The following is a 15,941-nucleotide window of genomic DNA, read 5'->3' as shown; positions in this document are numbered from 1 at the left end:
CTATGGATACATTTCTTTTCTCTCCCCCTTTTCTCCCCTTCAATCCCCACTTTATCAATGAAAAAACAGAGTTGCCCAAGGCTGTACAACTGGTAAATAGTGGGAAAGAAGGACTACAGACCAGGCCTGCTGGCCTTCCCACTCCACCATGCTACTCTTACAGTTGTTTCCCCTGGTCTTTGGTCTTACCTCCCCTGCTTCCTGGTATGGGCAGCTGCTCCCTCCCCTACAAACCCCTTCCTCTAGGAAGCCCTTTAGCCAGCACAAGTTTGAACACACAGCTGGAAGAGAGATGGCAGGGTCATCCCCTTACCTTTCCATGGGCCCAGCCTCCCCAGGGATCCATTTCCCTTCCCTGGAGTCAGCCAAGCACTAGGCTCCTGGGCCATCTCCCACAAGTTCACCCTATAATAAGCCAGCAGGTCACATTTTGTTCTCCTTAAATAAGCCTTATAGAAACATTTAAATGTTTATTTCACTCATAAATTCCCAGGAATGTGCAACAGTTTCCTAACCGCCTGGGTGCAGGGATAAATATAGGCCAGTGTCATAGACGGGAATATTATCTTCCTTTCCCCAATGTCACATGACTAGGCCTGCATTAAGAAGCTCTAAGCAACAGCTCCAGCCCCAGCCCTGGCAGGACTGGGGAGTTTAGTTCCTATACTTGGGCCCTGGGAGACAGCCTGAGAAAGAAGGACCCTACTAGAAGCCAGTGTGGGTAATGAATTTGGAGAAACCTAGCCAGAATCCCACCTAGATGACCTTGGGCACTTCACTTAACTTTTCAGAGTTACATATTCTTAAACATTATTTGGAGCTAATAATTCCTATTTTCCAGACTTATTTTAAGGATTAGACAAGATAAAGCAATAATGGTGATGATGATGATGATGAAGAAGAAGAAGAAGAAGAAGAAGAAGAAGAAGAAGAAGAAGAAGAAGAAGAAGAAGAAGAAGAAGAAGAAGAAGAAGATAGTGAGGGTGGTGGTAGAGGTTGGGCCTTGTGGTGGTTTGTATCCCCAGGTCCCTCTCTCATAGCCTAGAGGGCAAACAGGGACTGCCTCTGTAGAAAGGGGCCCCCTGGCCACAGAGAGAAGTTGATGCTCTTGCGATAGGATAAAAGGACCCTGGGGACTCTCGAGAAAATGATTATTCCAGCAGCAAGTCCTAAGACCATGGGAGAGAGCAGAAATTCCTCTGCTGAAGTCTGCTGGACATGGGGCTCTTCCCTGCCAAGCACTGAGAACTAGTTCCTGGCTCCCCTAAGTTCCCCAGTGCCCACCTTGTGGATCCCCCTGTGCACCCAAGGCCTGCCTTGCCTCTGGTGAATGCTCTTTTCTGCCATTGTCCACTCTGTTCCTAGAAGCCTGGGATCAACAACCACTGGATTATCCTGCCTTCTTCATCACTGTTTTCACTCTCATGCTAACAGACACCAGGAGTGTGGAAATACATGAAATGTCTATTAGTCCTACTTAGTGGAGAATGTATCACCCAACAAGCCATTCATTCATCACCATCTTCTATCCTCTCCTCCTCCCTTCTTTTCCTTTTGTTCCTCCATTTTTTCCTCTTTCCAATCCAGGCATTTATTCATGCCAGTTACCCACTCAACCTACCCACCCAGCCTGTAACACATCCATCCACCCATCCACCCAATTATTATCCTCCCAACCTATCACACATCTATCCACCCATCCATCTGTCCATCCATCCATCCATCTACCTGCCCATCTGTCCATTCATCCATCCTTCCTTGAGCTCCCACCACATACTAGAGCCTATGCTGAAAACTGGAAATATACACATAAAAGACACAGCCTTACCTAAGTAGCTTATGTGTAACATAAAATAGGAGACAGGAGAATCAGAAAAACAAAAAATAGTAAGCTACTTCTTTGATCACTATAGGAACTAAAGACATGTAGTTTTAATATACATTCCTGACCTTCTGTAACAATCAAAATTCCCAAAACACTTTCTCTGCATTTTCTTTGGTGCTTCCACAGCTACAATCTCACAGTTGTTACCTGTGACCAGAACCACTAGAAGCCATCCTGGTGGAACTGTCCTCTTGGCCCTTTCCAAGCTTCTTTTCCATAAAGGATGGGACAAGCAACTGCCCCCCATGTGTGGGGCCTTTGGTATCCAGGACACTGGCTTTATTGTCGGGTGGGGACAAGAAAGGAGACAAAGCCAACAGAAACACTTTAGCAGGAGACTCAGGTTTTAATCTCTACACAACCACGACACAACTATGTGGCCTTACTTATCCTCATAGAGACACAGTTTCTTCTTCTATAAAATAAAAATAAAAATATCTACTTTAAGGAAATGAGACCACATGGCAGGTGCCCAATAGATGGTTTCAGTATCTCATACATTAACTCCTAATGTTTTACTGATAATTCATTTGAAGATATTTCACTGAAGATTGTAATTGAGGCTGTTCTTGCAAAAGGTAATGATAAATGAAGATAAGCTCAGAGAGGATGAATTAAAAACCCTCAATTGGACATTCAAGATACTGGCCAGTTTCTAGTGTTTGGAGTGAACTTACTTACCTGCCTCAGCTTTCTCATCTGTAAAATGGAATAATGATCATACCTACTTCCTAGAGTTGTTGTGAGGTTACTGCTCGTAAAGTGCTTAGAGCAGTGCCTATCACAAAGGAAGCCTGGCATGAGGGTTTTCGTCAAGTGAGGTGAGGACATGTCCCCACTCCACACAGCTGTCACCAGGTTCCCAGGGTTTTATGTGCACTGTCTGTTTTGTCTTAATCCCATTCTTTACAGACCATTGATTCTTTGGGTCCCAACCCTTTTTCTCACACATTTCCCAAGGGGCCTATGGGGAGGTGTAGACAGAACCCCAGTCTTCTGGCCAGTGAACATAGGGCCTGCACAGCCAAGGGGATAAAATGAAGGGAAAAGCTGGCAATCTACCTTATATGGTAAAGCATGTTGGTAAGCTCTAGATATTTCTGGGGATATCAAGACCAAGGATCCTCATATTCCTGATCAGAGAAGAGAACACAAAGCAAATTAGATCAGAAAGTAGTTGTCATTAGATTGTAAACGCACAGGGAGGTAAACTCTTTGAGAGTGGGGCCTTAGGTAGTGCTTAATAAACATTTGTTGAATGAATTCAATAAACGTTTACAATTAACTCTTAAATGTGGGTTAGAAATTATATGTGGGGTTTTTTAAGAATATGGTACTCTAAACATATTCTGTCTTAATAACATTTTCTTTTCTCTTAGCTAACTTATAAGAATGTAGTGTATAATATGTATAACATAACAAAATATGTGTTCATGATTGTTTATGTTATCAGAAAGTCTTCCAATCAACAGTTTTCTATTAGTAGTTAAGTTTTTCAAGAGTCAAAAGTTATACATGGTTTTTCAACTGTGCAGTAGAGTTAGCGTCCCTAACTCCCATGTTGTTCAAGGGTCAACTGTATTAAGTAAATTCAACTCAATTCCATATTTATTGGGTGCCTATCATGTATGAGTGAATAGTTGTCCCTTTCCTGTGTGCTCAAATTCTTTTATGGTATTGTGGGCTATTTTCTGGACTAGAAAGAAAAAAATAATAATCCTAGCCCTGTTTCCTCAGCTTACAGCCACGAGGCAATAGCATCCAGGTACTGTCACTTCCTTGTTATGTCCTTTGGACAACTGACTTAACCTCCCAAGCGTGTTTTCCTAATCCATTAACTAGGTATAGCCATAGCTAACTTACAGGACATCATGAAGGTTATCTGAGATAATGAATATAAAGAGTTTAGTTTAGAACATGGTAGGCACCCCGTGTTTAGCTTCTTTCCCTGCATCTGGATATGATACCTAACTACTCCGAACTTCCAGTTCCCTGGGGGTGATAATTGCTGTTCTCACAGTGGGGTTAGGGCATTGATTGCAGTAATATATATAAAATCTTTTTAAAAACTATTTTGTGCTGTATTAGGGACTGAGAGCCTATTATGAGATGAGGACCTTGCTTGGCACTTTATATATATTATTCTGTTAATTAAAGTCAAGCTGCCTGGGGTTTGACTCTAGGCTCAGTGACTTAGCTGTATTAGCTAGTACACATTACTTTGCTTTACTGTGCTTCAAATCTTCATCCCTAAATGGGGATAACAACAGTACATACCCCACAGAGATTTTCTGAAAATCAAAAGAGATAAAGTGTCCCACAAACCTAGCACAGTGTCTGGAACATAGGAAAGCTTCCTTAAAGGTTCACTGTTGTTAGCAGCTATTACTGTAAGTCTCAGGTTATGGATGAGGAAACAGGCAAAATGAGTAACTTACCCCAGGTCCCACTCAGGGTTGTGAAGCCCAGCTCTTTCCATACTGCCATAATACCTATACCTTGCATCCCTATGAAATGGAAGCATTTCCTGTCCCTTCTAGAGCTCCCTGTCTGCTTGGGGAAGCTGACTTGGTATTTTTCTCTTCTAAAAGGACAGCTGAGCACACTCAGCTCTGGGTCTGTCCCACTGACTAATGTTGGTAAGCTAGAATGGGTCTCTCACTACACTGACACAAACAGGGAGAGAATTCCAGATTCATCATGGCAGCAGCTACCATGATCCCCAATTCTGAGCCAAAAGAGGAGGCCCAGCAGCTTTGTGGTCAGAGGTTCTAGGAGCTCCACAACCAATCCCTTGCTGTTAGGGCCACACACTGAGGGCTGATTCTCCAGAGCGCATGCCAACCTAATTTTCAGTTAATTAAAAATCGGAGGTGGGGATAGGGGTGGGAGCAGGGATGCTACTGATTAGTTGAGTGCTGCAGTAATCTTAAGTCAAAAAGATGCTGCTGTATAACATGGGTAAGCATCAAGTTGTCTAGAGGATCAGAAAGTGCAGTACAGAGTAGGCACACAGGGAGATGTACAGAGGGAGTAATTCGTGTGTGGCCAGAACCAGGAACTGCATAGTGATCTGTGTTTCTAGGAGTCAGTGTGCATCGAGTTGGGCTGTTTTATTGTCTGATGGCTGAGAAAGAATGAAGAAGGCATAGGCAGCACAGTTTCTCAGCAGGATATGTGACACTGAGCTGTATTTTCTGGCCCCATGGGCTCAGGCATCGGAGAGGATGGCAAGCAGAAATAAGACCCTATAGTGCTTTGGAGTGTGCATGGCAGTGCACTTGCAGGGCCCAGGTTGGCTATCTCAGACAAGGACTTCAAAAGAACAGGACAGTGCCTGTCCTCAGGCACCAAGGGCTCCCATAGAGGGCCCCAGAGGCAAAGCCCCAGCTGCCAGGCTGTCTGGTTTCAAATCCTGGGCCTGCTGCTTATGAGCTATACAACCTTGAAGGAAGCTACTTAACTTCTCTGTGCTTCAGCTTCCTCAGCTATGAAATGCGGGGGATGATACTTACCTCATAAGGTTGATTGAAAGTTTAAAAAGTTAATACAGTAGAATAGTGCCTGGAATTATTACTAAGTGTTGTGGACAATGGAGATGGGGGTGGGAGTTAGTCAGGGGGTGGTGGAAGGGGAGCTACTGAAACAGACGATATGAAAGATGGAGGTCTGCTTATGAGTTCACATTGCCGTGCACCTGGGGACTTCCAGAAAGCCCTGAAAGAGGATGGGGATTGTCTGGGTGGAAACTAGAGCCAGCTGTTAGAGCTAACCTGAAAGTCTTTGCACATTCAGGTTTACAAGGCACTTCTGAGGAAGTCATGCTGTTCTAACAAGTCAGCTTTCTGACATGGCTGCTGGTCACAGGCCAGGAAATGATTGATGTCCTGGTCTTGCTGCCTCTGGGGCCCAGGGCCAGGTCTAGTGTCCCATGATTAGGGGAGGCAAGTAGGTATGTGCCCAAAGGAGAGATTTGGGAGCAATGCCTGGAGGAAGAGAGGAAAAGGGGCTCTGGAAGGATGCATAAACTGCCTTTGTCCATCTGTAGGTTTTCACCCCACTATAGGCAGCTGTGGAGGGCAGAACTGAGGGGCAGTCACAGGCAGGAAGTTCCAGCTTGACCAGCAAGCCAAACTGGCCAACCACAGCACAGATTTCCTTGTGAGGTGGGGAGTTCCTCCGTATGGAGCTACTTCTACAAACTCCCAAGACCCAGCCCAGAAGACAACTGATTTGATAGGCCTAGGTTGGCAGAGGAATCCGGGTTTAACAAGCTTCCCAGTAACTGCCTGGGGCCGGGGGCGGGGGTGGGGGTGTCACACTATGCAGAACTTTGCCTGCCTGGGAGGGAAGGATCCCAGATGAGATCTAATATTCCTTCTAGCTCTTAGCTCTGATGATCTGTCATTCTGTGGTCCCTTAAGGTCCCAGGCTTGTATCCTGACAGCTTTTATTGCTGCCCAAATCTCTTGGCTATAAGTTTATTCATTTGAGCCCCTCCCTGTTCTAGGGCCAACCCAGAAAACACACTCAGGACATAACCTCACTGAGTGCATTGTCCAGAAGCTTTATTTCTTTGTGGGTCTTGATTACAGCTTCTGATTAGGGACCTCAAGGGTGTGTGTGTGTGTGTGTGTGTGTGTGTGTGTGTGCATGTAGAGAGAAAAACAGGATCCAGGTCTGCAGCTTTTGTGTTTTTGTGTGAGAAGGTCTCAGCTAGTGTTCATGTCAGTGATGGGAAATGGGGGCTGGGGTTTGAGGAACTAGAAGTAGGACTGGACCCGGGGGAGCTGTAAACTCAGAAGGATGCTCTGGTTCTTTGCCTGCTTCACAGAGAAGGAGTTCACACGGTGCTAGGAATTTCAGCCAAATCCTCCTAGCCAACCCTGCTTTCCTGGCTGCCTGATTTCCACTGCTCCCAGGAACTTGCACTCCAGCCCCTGGAGGCTCCAGCCCTATTCACAAGGCCTGACCCTCCCCTGAGGCTGTGGCTGCCTGAGAAGCCCAATGTAGATTGTCTGATGGGTCAAAGACCGAGGTGTTCTTCACTGACAAGGCCCATGGACTTCCGGAGCACTCAGGGAGGCCTAGTGCCTATCAGTAGGGGCAGAGAATAAAAGGATACTGCATCTGACGTCATCTTCAGTCTAGGGTCGAATCTGCCCCAGCCCCATGGTCCTGCAAGTCAAAAAGGTACTAGAGGGCTGGGCTGATCAGAGTCTAGGAGGCAGCCACTAACACTTGCCCAGAGGAAGAGATGAGGAAGCAGAGGCACAGAAAAGTTAACAGGCTCACAGGGGGTCTTTTGACCAGGATGTGGAGGAGCCCAGCTTGGTCTGACTCCAGAGTCCACATTCTTAAATCCTGTGTTAATGGTCCTCCCTTAAGGACCTGGGCATCAGCTCACCTGAAGTCCTCATGGGTCCTTCTCTTGCTGGGCTCCAGCAATGTAGAGGCTACTGGTATCACAAACACCTCCTTTATTGTCTTGACTTCCCAAAGGCACAGAGATAGAATCATGGAATTTGAAAGCCCTTCAGAAATCATGGGGGTCCATGCCCTCATGTTACAGAAGTCTGGTTCTGGTTCAAGGTCACAAGGAGAATGAGCCTGTGGAAAGCTGGAATCTGGAGCTCCTGCTGTTCAGTTAGGGCTCTCTGACCCTCAAGTGTGAGATTAGCTCATGGATTCCCTTCTCTGGCTTGGCTGTGCCTGGAAATTCATGCTCACCTCTGACCCATTGGAGCTGCACCTAGGTATGGTTTGAAGTCGTAATGGTCAAGAGGGCTATCAGGCTTTTGTGCTATCTTGTCTTAGTTTCCTGAGAAGTCTTAAAGGTTACTTAGAGAGATGAGATGATGAACTAAAGGTAAACTAAACTCAGTGTAAAAAGATCTCTTCACTCACAGTGGAGTTGCAGCTTTGCCAATTAATTATGCTTTCTTTCAGAGCACTTGTATTCTTGGGGAGCATGGCATGACAGCTGTTTGGGGGAGCTGGCTAGGATTCAGGAGCCAGATTTTACATCAGAATCTGGCTTCAGCACACTGTTGTTATTAGTGAGGTGGAAGGGGTCAGGAAGGGCCATGATAAGAAGGAACCCAGGGCTAGGGAGTAAGGATGCTAAGGGGACGGAACCTGGGAAAGTCACGACTGAGAAGAGGGAGCAGTCACATTTGAATCCAGATACGATGTTTTGCTTTATGCTATCATACCCTTCTTTCGTCTTCAAACTTCCAGTGTATTAAATTTTTTGTTGGCTAAAACTTATAGCCCACTATTACCAGTGTTTTAAGGGAATTGTCCATGCTTGGTTAGGAGCAGGAAAAGCGACAGCAACAGAGTACCCAGTTTGGGGAAGACCAGACATCACCCGTAGAAGAGCAACCTGCCACCGAGACCAAATGACATGCAGCACCCACCAGCCCCATGACATTTCTGGAAGAGGTTCAGTAAAACACTGAGCTGACTGCTGGTGGCCAAATGCATGGGGGCTTGGCTTACCACCACTTAGAAATTCAAGGGCTCCCCAAGTGTACCAAGTTCTGCAACATCTCAATCCAAGTTTGGGAGAGGGAGATACGAGAAACCATTCTTTTCTTAAGTATTTACTATCTGAGTTCCCACAATTATGACATGCAAGAAAACAAATGTCATCCGAACATGAAAATGTTCACTGAGAGTCTGCCCGCTTACCAAATTAATGCTCACTCATACATCCTTCCCTCCCTTAACAAGTCCCTCCGGCTGAGGTCAGTTCAGACATCTGTCAGATATGATGGGGTAGTACAAGTGCAAACCAACTGCAAAGTTCATAAAATCAAAGAAAACAGTGTTGGAAAACTTCACATGCAAGGTCTTGGACCAGTAAAGAGCAAACGGAGCTGGAGTAGATAACAAAGAAAAAATTACAAGGATGATGAGACAAGATAGGTTCTTTAGAGAAAATGATTTGCATGTTGAAGGATCCATAGAGGTCCTTGGGAAAATGAATGAAGCCCTTAAATATTAAACACATAGTCTCTTAACTGAGGTGCTGTGAAGTAAAATGTGAGGGATGTGGTTCATGTGAACAAATTATCATGTTGGCATAAAGAATATACCAATGCCAAAATCAATACAATTCTTTTTCCTTCTAAAAAAAGTAGCACATAATCAATTTTTTGTTATATGTACAGCTTAAATAATTTGTTTTCATAATTTCATTTGTACAATGCAATCACGATGAGACCCTTTAAGTTTATTTCTTTTCATCATTTCTTTTTTTTGCAATACAATTTTACTAAAAATCTTTTCCACTATCTACTATAAAATTTTGATCTTCATTTTAAGTAGACTCAGTTTAAATGGCTTTTTGCTGGTGACCACAATCCTGACATGACAAGGCCCTCTGTGCTGACAGTTCTCCTTCAAGTCTTTCTCCATTCTAGGAAGGTGCCTGCCAGGTTAGGGTGGTTGGACCTCCCAGGAAACTTCAGTCAGACATGGAGGTTCCACTCTCAGGATATACAGGGGGGCGTGGCCAATTCAAATGGACTCTGGGCATTTATTCCTCAGTGTGGCAGCCACATACCTTCCCCAGGTGCCCACTGCAGCCTGCACAGGCTGTCAGCAAACTCTCTGGCCAGGCTGAGTGATGTGGCGCCAGTCCAGGGTACTTGGCTTGGCCCCGCCAGACTAACTGCAGGCAAGGAGGGGGCACTTACTTGGCCGGTGGGGCTCTGGGCTGCCTGTGGCTCTCCAGGGGGCTCCTCGTCCTCGGGAATGTGGGGCATGGCAGCCTCCTGGCGGGAGTGGCCGCGTGTGCCCGGAACCTCCACGGCGTCAGCCCCAAGATGCTCCAAGAGGCCTGGGCTCCGCAGGCTGAGGAGACGCCAAAAGGACAAGTCAAATCCACTCCCATCCCTGACCCAGGCTGGATTCCATTTCCAGGAGCCATGAGCTGCAGAAAAAGCCTGCTTGAGTTTGCATCAACACCAGAGGTTGGACTAGGCTAGGAGAGGGCATTTGGAATTGCATTTCCTCCTGTTCATTTGCTCTATTTACAAAGTCAGAGATGACCTTAGAGATTTTCCATCTAATTTGGTCCTTAGAGTAAACACAGCTATCCCAGAAGGGAGAAAATTGCTTCAAACTCCTCAAAGCCATAGCTAATGGAGGACATTCCATTGGGATCAGATTTGTACTTATGTATCATTTATTAAGCGCCTACTACATACCAGGCACTATCCTAGGAGCATTTCCAACATCACCTAATTTAATGCTCATAATAATCTCTGATGTAGGCATCAGTATTCACATTTTATCAAAGAGAGAATGGCTTCAGAGAGTGGTAGCCATTTGCCAAAATCATATAAAGAACCAAGCATTTGAATCCCGATCTTCCAATTTTGCGGCCAAGGCTCTTTTCACTCTACCACATAGCCTTCCTTCCCTGGGTTGAGTAAGAGGAGGTTGTTTCTTGACTTTGTACCCCATGGCTGGCCTCATGTCCATCAACATCTTTTCTGACCCTCGGTATGGGGCTCTCTCACTTGAGGACAACCCTCACTGGGCCTGTGATTCTGGAGGCTCCGCCAGGGTGGATCTTATGTACCTTCTGCAGTGCCCACTTGGAGCAACCTTTCTTTGCTTCCCCAGAAACCAGGCTTATCCTGTCTCATGGTGTAGCAAACTTGAGGCCCAGCTGGTATTGACCTAGTCAGCATAATCTCACTTATCTCACCATAGTGATTGGCTCAGGGATAGAAAATAGGTCCACTGTAAACCAGTGAGCACACTGCAGTGTTCTGGGACCCAGGTGCTTTATCTTGCTTTGGGTGGTAGAACACACAGATGTAAGACCTGATGTTACTGATGCCATTTTGTTCCCATTTGAAAGTCCAGACTAAGGATAAAACTGACACACATAGAGAAGGGAGTAGGGCCAAGACACTTGCAGAAAAAAAGAAGGTTCATCTCTGATCAAAGTTCACCTGAAGCCTGAATTCTTTCTGTACTCACCAGTTATACAAACAATTAAATTTCTTAGTGTTTAAGTAAATTTGGGTTGGTTTTACTTATAACTACTAATTTATAACTACTTGTCCTAACTTGTAACTACTTACTACTGTTACTTATAACTACTAAATATTTTTTCATGTTTCTCACCAATCAAGAAGTCTAGGACCATGATCTCTCCAACAGACCTGAACCAGTGGGCCTGGCTCTTCTGCTTCTTCTTAGAAAAGGCCAGTAATGTGAGGTTTCAGTCTGGAGAGGCAGGATAGCAAGGTAGAAAGAACACAGGCCTTGGAACATTATACCTGGATTTGAGTTCCCACTCTGCCACTCATTGACTGTGTGGCCTTGAACATTGGCTTTACTTCTGAGCCTCACTTTCCTTGTCAGAGGAACAGAGATAAGAATGCCTCCCATGCAGGAATGTTCTAAGGATGAAATGATATAGAGCACTGAGCACAGAGTAGGTGCTCACAGAGGCCACCTGATTGGAGATCTGCAGCCCAAGAAGCTCAGTCAGAGTCCATAGGCCTTCACCTAGCCTCTTCCCCCACTAAACTCCTCCAGGTCCTCTTTCCCTAATGGGGTGGGAGAAACCTTCAGGGACCAGCAGAATGAGCAACCAGCCTAGTTCTATAACTTCAGAGATATCCTGAAGTTGCTGATCTGCTAGTCAGCAGGTGAAAGCCATCAGATGCAGACTCTGCCCTCAGACACAATCAGGGGCTACTGGGACACACACAGGAAAAATAAAGAACACTGTCATTTACTGAGCACCTACTATGCCCTAGGTCCTATGTAAGGGTGCTGGCTGCAGGAAGCTATAGGTGGAAGTCAGAAAGCCCTACCACCTCCCATGATACTAGATATTCTTCTGGTCCCACAGGGAAGGCCCAGGGGCCTAGAGCCAGAGGGTTGTGGGCAGGCTCAGATCTCACATCAGCCACAACTCTGACAGATGCCCCTATCCAACATACACACCATTGACTGAGCTTCCTGAGGAAGGCAGGGACTTGATTCATCATTGATAACTAGAAGAGAAATTGCTTGTCGACTGGTATTTAAAGAACTAGAGAACTTTAGCCACGGAGTTGGTCAATGTGACCACCATCTTGACTTCTATCAGTCTCGGCAGTGGAATGGTAGCCCCATTCAGCTCTCAAACAATTGGGGTGACCTCTGCTGGTCAACTCAAGAAGTCTCATCTCAAGTAGGAAATCCATGAACTAAATCATTCGTTCATTCACCACACTGACTTTACACAGGCCCTACCAGGCCCTGTGCCAGGTGCTGGTGACTTAAAGATGATGAAGATGTGGTACTCCTTGAGGAGCAGAGTCCAGTGGTTGGAGGCAGTATGAAAACAATGTAACTGTTAAGACTTTGAAAGTAAGAGAAGTGGCAGGATCTCAGAAAAGGATCCCCAACTCTGAAAATTGGGACAGGTGAGATAAAGTTTCAGACTAGATCCATGTTAGAAATGGTATTTGAGCTGAACCTTGAAATGCTGAGTGAAATTTCTCTGAACAGAATAGCTAGAGGGGAAGGTGAGACAGGAAGGGAGAAGCCCTACTGAACAGATTTAACCTGTCTCTTAGGAATGAGAATATAAGGCCAGGGCACACTATGTGTCTCATCTCAACCAGCCACTGTATGGATGAAATAAGCAACAGATCTACCCAAAGGTTGACTCTGTGATTAATTTCTATTACCTTTACTTGAATTTCAGCAGCAGTGACATCAGTGGTGCTGGACAAAGTATAGGGTCACAGGGGTTGACATTAGCAAAAGACTATCCACAAACCCCAATTGTACTGGGAAAGTTGGTGCACTTCCCTAGAAACCTCTTAAGCGATGATGGATTTATGTGAAGGTTCAGCCTGTCTTGATAGTAATATGGTTCCCAAAACATGGGAGGTGACAGTTCTACTTTCTTTTCCACCTTAATCTATACGAAGTGTATTGCACTCTGACTGGTAAGAAGGATTCAGACAAATTGGAGTATGTTCCAAAAAGGGGAAGCAATATGCAGGAAGCAAGAATTTGTCTTTAAAGAACTAAAGATCTTTAGCCTGGAAAATAGATGGTGCAGGGAAAAATAAAAGTGCTTCTCAGATACTTGAAATTCATTCCTGTAATTCTGTTGTCCCCAAAGGATAAGTGCATGACCAATGAATGAAAGGTCAGATCAAGGCAAGGGAATCCTCTCTAGTGGTTGGAACTATTTGAGATGAAACAGGCTTCTTTTTAAGGTAATAAACTCCCCATTCCTGGGAGAGTTCCAGCAAAGTCCAGGGTAATGGTCATAGGATTCCTAACACACTCCAGGGGCCATTTTCAACCCTAGGTGTCACTAAATTCTTTGACTCTTCCTAGGGACAAGAAACCGCAAATGTAATGGCCCCATTTCATACGATTCTGGGATCATGGTATCCTAAAGTCACATAAAAAAATATCTCATTTTCTGTCCCTCCTCACCTCCTGCTCTTCAAGAAAGACCTTAATTTAAGTCAGTCCCTCCGTCAGAAAGCAAAGCAAAACAGAAACGAATTAAGTGAGACAAGCACTAAGAGATGTAAGTTGCTGCAGGACAAAGCAGAGTGGAGGCTGGCTGTGGCCCCACACTTGACAAGACAGAACCCCGAGCCCCTCAAGGGGAGCCCCAGCAGCCCTGCCTGCCAAGGCCATTCCCACGCTGCTCCTGCCCTGTTTGCTTGCTCTCCCGTCCATTATTATAAACTCTCTGCTTAAAATAGCAAGGTAGCAGCAGAGTCCTTCCCCCAGGGTGACATCTGGGTTCTGCTGGAGCTTGTGGGCACATGGACCTTGCATCCATCACAGCAAAGTTAGGAATATAATCTGCAGGAAGTGGTGATCTAGAGCACCGACCCATAAAAGGAAAAAATATTTAGTAACGTTTGGTCTCCGAGCTGCTCCTTCTTTAACCCATTTTCAGGGCCCTTCTAACTACCTCTTTAGCCTGGTGGGTAAAGGGTTAGACAGGTCGTTGTCAAGAGCAAGTCAGATTTTTGGATTCTACTCATTCTGCCCCCAGCCAGTGCTTAATAATATAGTTTGGCCCATTTTACAGGAAGGAAAACTGAGGTGCAAAGGAGGAAAACAACTTAACTGGGTCCAATAACCTTTGTACCTAGTGCAAATTACCTAAGCCTCTGCTAGGATAACTCTCCAATCATTTGTATAACTGACAAGGCCAAACATCTCTAATCTATATTTAAATATTTTATCTGCCCCCAACCATGCTCATGAAAGAAGACAAACTACTATACTTTTCTTCATTCTCTCATTCATTAGATATTTCTAGTTTGCCTACTGAGTGTCACATACCATGCTAGGTGCTTTTAAGTGCTATCTTGCCTAACCCCTGCGAGATGGGTTTTATTATTTCCATTTTACATATTGAAGAAGTAAGGATCAGAGAGGTTCAGTAACTTGCTTGAGCTCCCACAGCTAATAAGCGCCAGGCCAAGGACTATAATGCAGGCTAGTCTGACACCAAACCCATCATCTCCCCCCCTCCTCTCCTCTATCTCCTTCACCTAAAGTACAGTAGAACCCAACAGAGGAAACTGCCCCACAGAGAACTGGAATGTACATTCCCAGTGGAGCCATGGGTGGTGGTGGGGAGGCAGGGCAGAAGAAGCAGCAGCTGTCAGGCAGGGGTCTTATGAGGGCAAAAGTGTAGGCCTACAGTTTGAGGTTGCAGGACTCCCACTGTAGGGTAACAAATGCACCCATTTACCTATCCATCTATCGGTCAGGCTATCCATTCACCCACATGCCTTCTGACTTCTCCATTCATACAACTGTCCAATTTGTTTGCCTTTGAAACTTTCACCCCAGAAAGTCCCACACTTGTTAGATCAGCTGCACAGGCTCTGCCCCCTGGAAAAGCCGCTGTAGGGCCCTGTGGGCTGTGAGGAGAGTGCAGGAGGGCAGGAGAGGACTGCTCTGATGGAGTAGCCATTCAAACATTGTCATGCCCATCCACAGCTGGCAGAACACCTCCATCCTGCATCCCTCAGCCTGTGGAAGGGACACTGGCTTCCTATGGTGGTTGCCTGTGTCCCTGCAAGCGCCATCACAGCTCATGATTTAGCAAGGGCCTTTATGGAAACCTCATAAGTACTATTTTTTTTTTTAAAGATTGTATTTATTTCAGAGAGAGAAGGAGAGCACTAGCGGGGAAGAGGAGCAGAGAGAAAAGCAGTCGCCTGGCTGAGCAGAGAACCCAACACCGGGCTCTATCCCAGGACCCTGGGATCATAACCCAAGCCAAAGGCACATGCTTAACTTACTGAGCCACCCAGGTGCCCCAGTACTATTATTATGAACATTATTAATCCCATTTTACAAGTGAGGAAATAGAGCCCTAAAAACTTACTCAAAGTCACAAAACCCATGAGGTCTGTCTGACTCCCCAGTCCCCAACTGGTCAAGCCCACTGGCTCACGGGTAGTGGTCTTGGCAAGCAGTGACCTTTATAATGGCCCCAAGAATGCCTCTCCCAGAGCCTTACCATCAGCCCAGGGGAAACCAAACCGCTCTCTGAATCACAGTGACCCAGGAGCACAATCTACAAGCTGAGTGGCTCTCACATTTTCTTTGTTAATCTTTGGGTGTCCGGGGAAGAGCCAAAGGCCCTCCTGGGGAAAAAAACGGGTTAACCCAGACTCCACTGACCTTTCTGGAATGACTCAGAATTCTCAGAAGGGAGGTTTTTTGTTCTTCCAGCTTTGAATTTTTGCTTTCATTTTAGCAACACAAAGAATTTGAAAGAGATTAGGTTGCTATTAATACCACTGGTCTATCTCTAGATGAAGAATTTGATGAAGGGAATTGTTTGGGGTGAGTGCACACACATCTCTCTCAGTCCCTCTGCAAATTCAGAGGATGACGGAGAGGGCCACTGGAGATCAGCCAGTCCTGCCTCCTGCTCCCATCTTACAGGTCCAGACAGGGGCAAAGACTTAATCAAAGCCATACTTGTGAGTGAGGGTCCATCAGAGAAGGTCCCAGAACCCCTATTCCCCAG

At 45.6% G+C, this 15,941-nt stretch overlaps 1 protein-coding gene across 1 annotated transcript in view; it reads right to left on the bottom strand.

Moving 5' to 3' along the window:
- Positions 1-15,941, bottom strand: part of IRAG1 (inositol 1,4,5-triphosphate receptor associated 1) — a gene marked incomplete at its 5' end in the record, with an annotated part of 123,606 nt that overhangs the window by 68,574 nt on the left and 39,091 nt on the right. Inside the window, 2 exon segments of the mRNA XM_080816891.1 lie at positions 9,592-9,719; positions 9,722-9,748. Of these exon segments, the coding sequence (XP_080673017.1) occupies positions 9,592-9,719; positions 9,722-9,748 (155 nt within the window).

The sequence above is a fragment of the Martes martes genome, assembly GCF_963455335.1.
Source record: "Martes martes genome assembly, chromosome: 10".
NCBI classification, from domain to species: Eukaryota; Metazoa; Chordata; class Mammalia; order Carnivora; family Mustelidae; genus Martes; species Martes martes.
The sequence above is the reverse complement of the archived record's forward strand: the minus strand, read 5'-3'. Positions and strand labels throughout refer to the sequence as shown.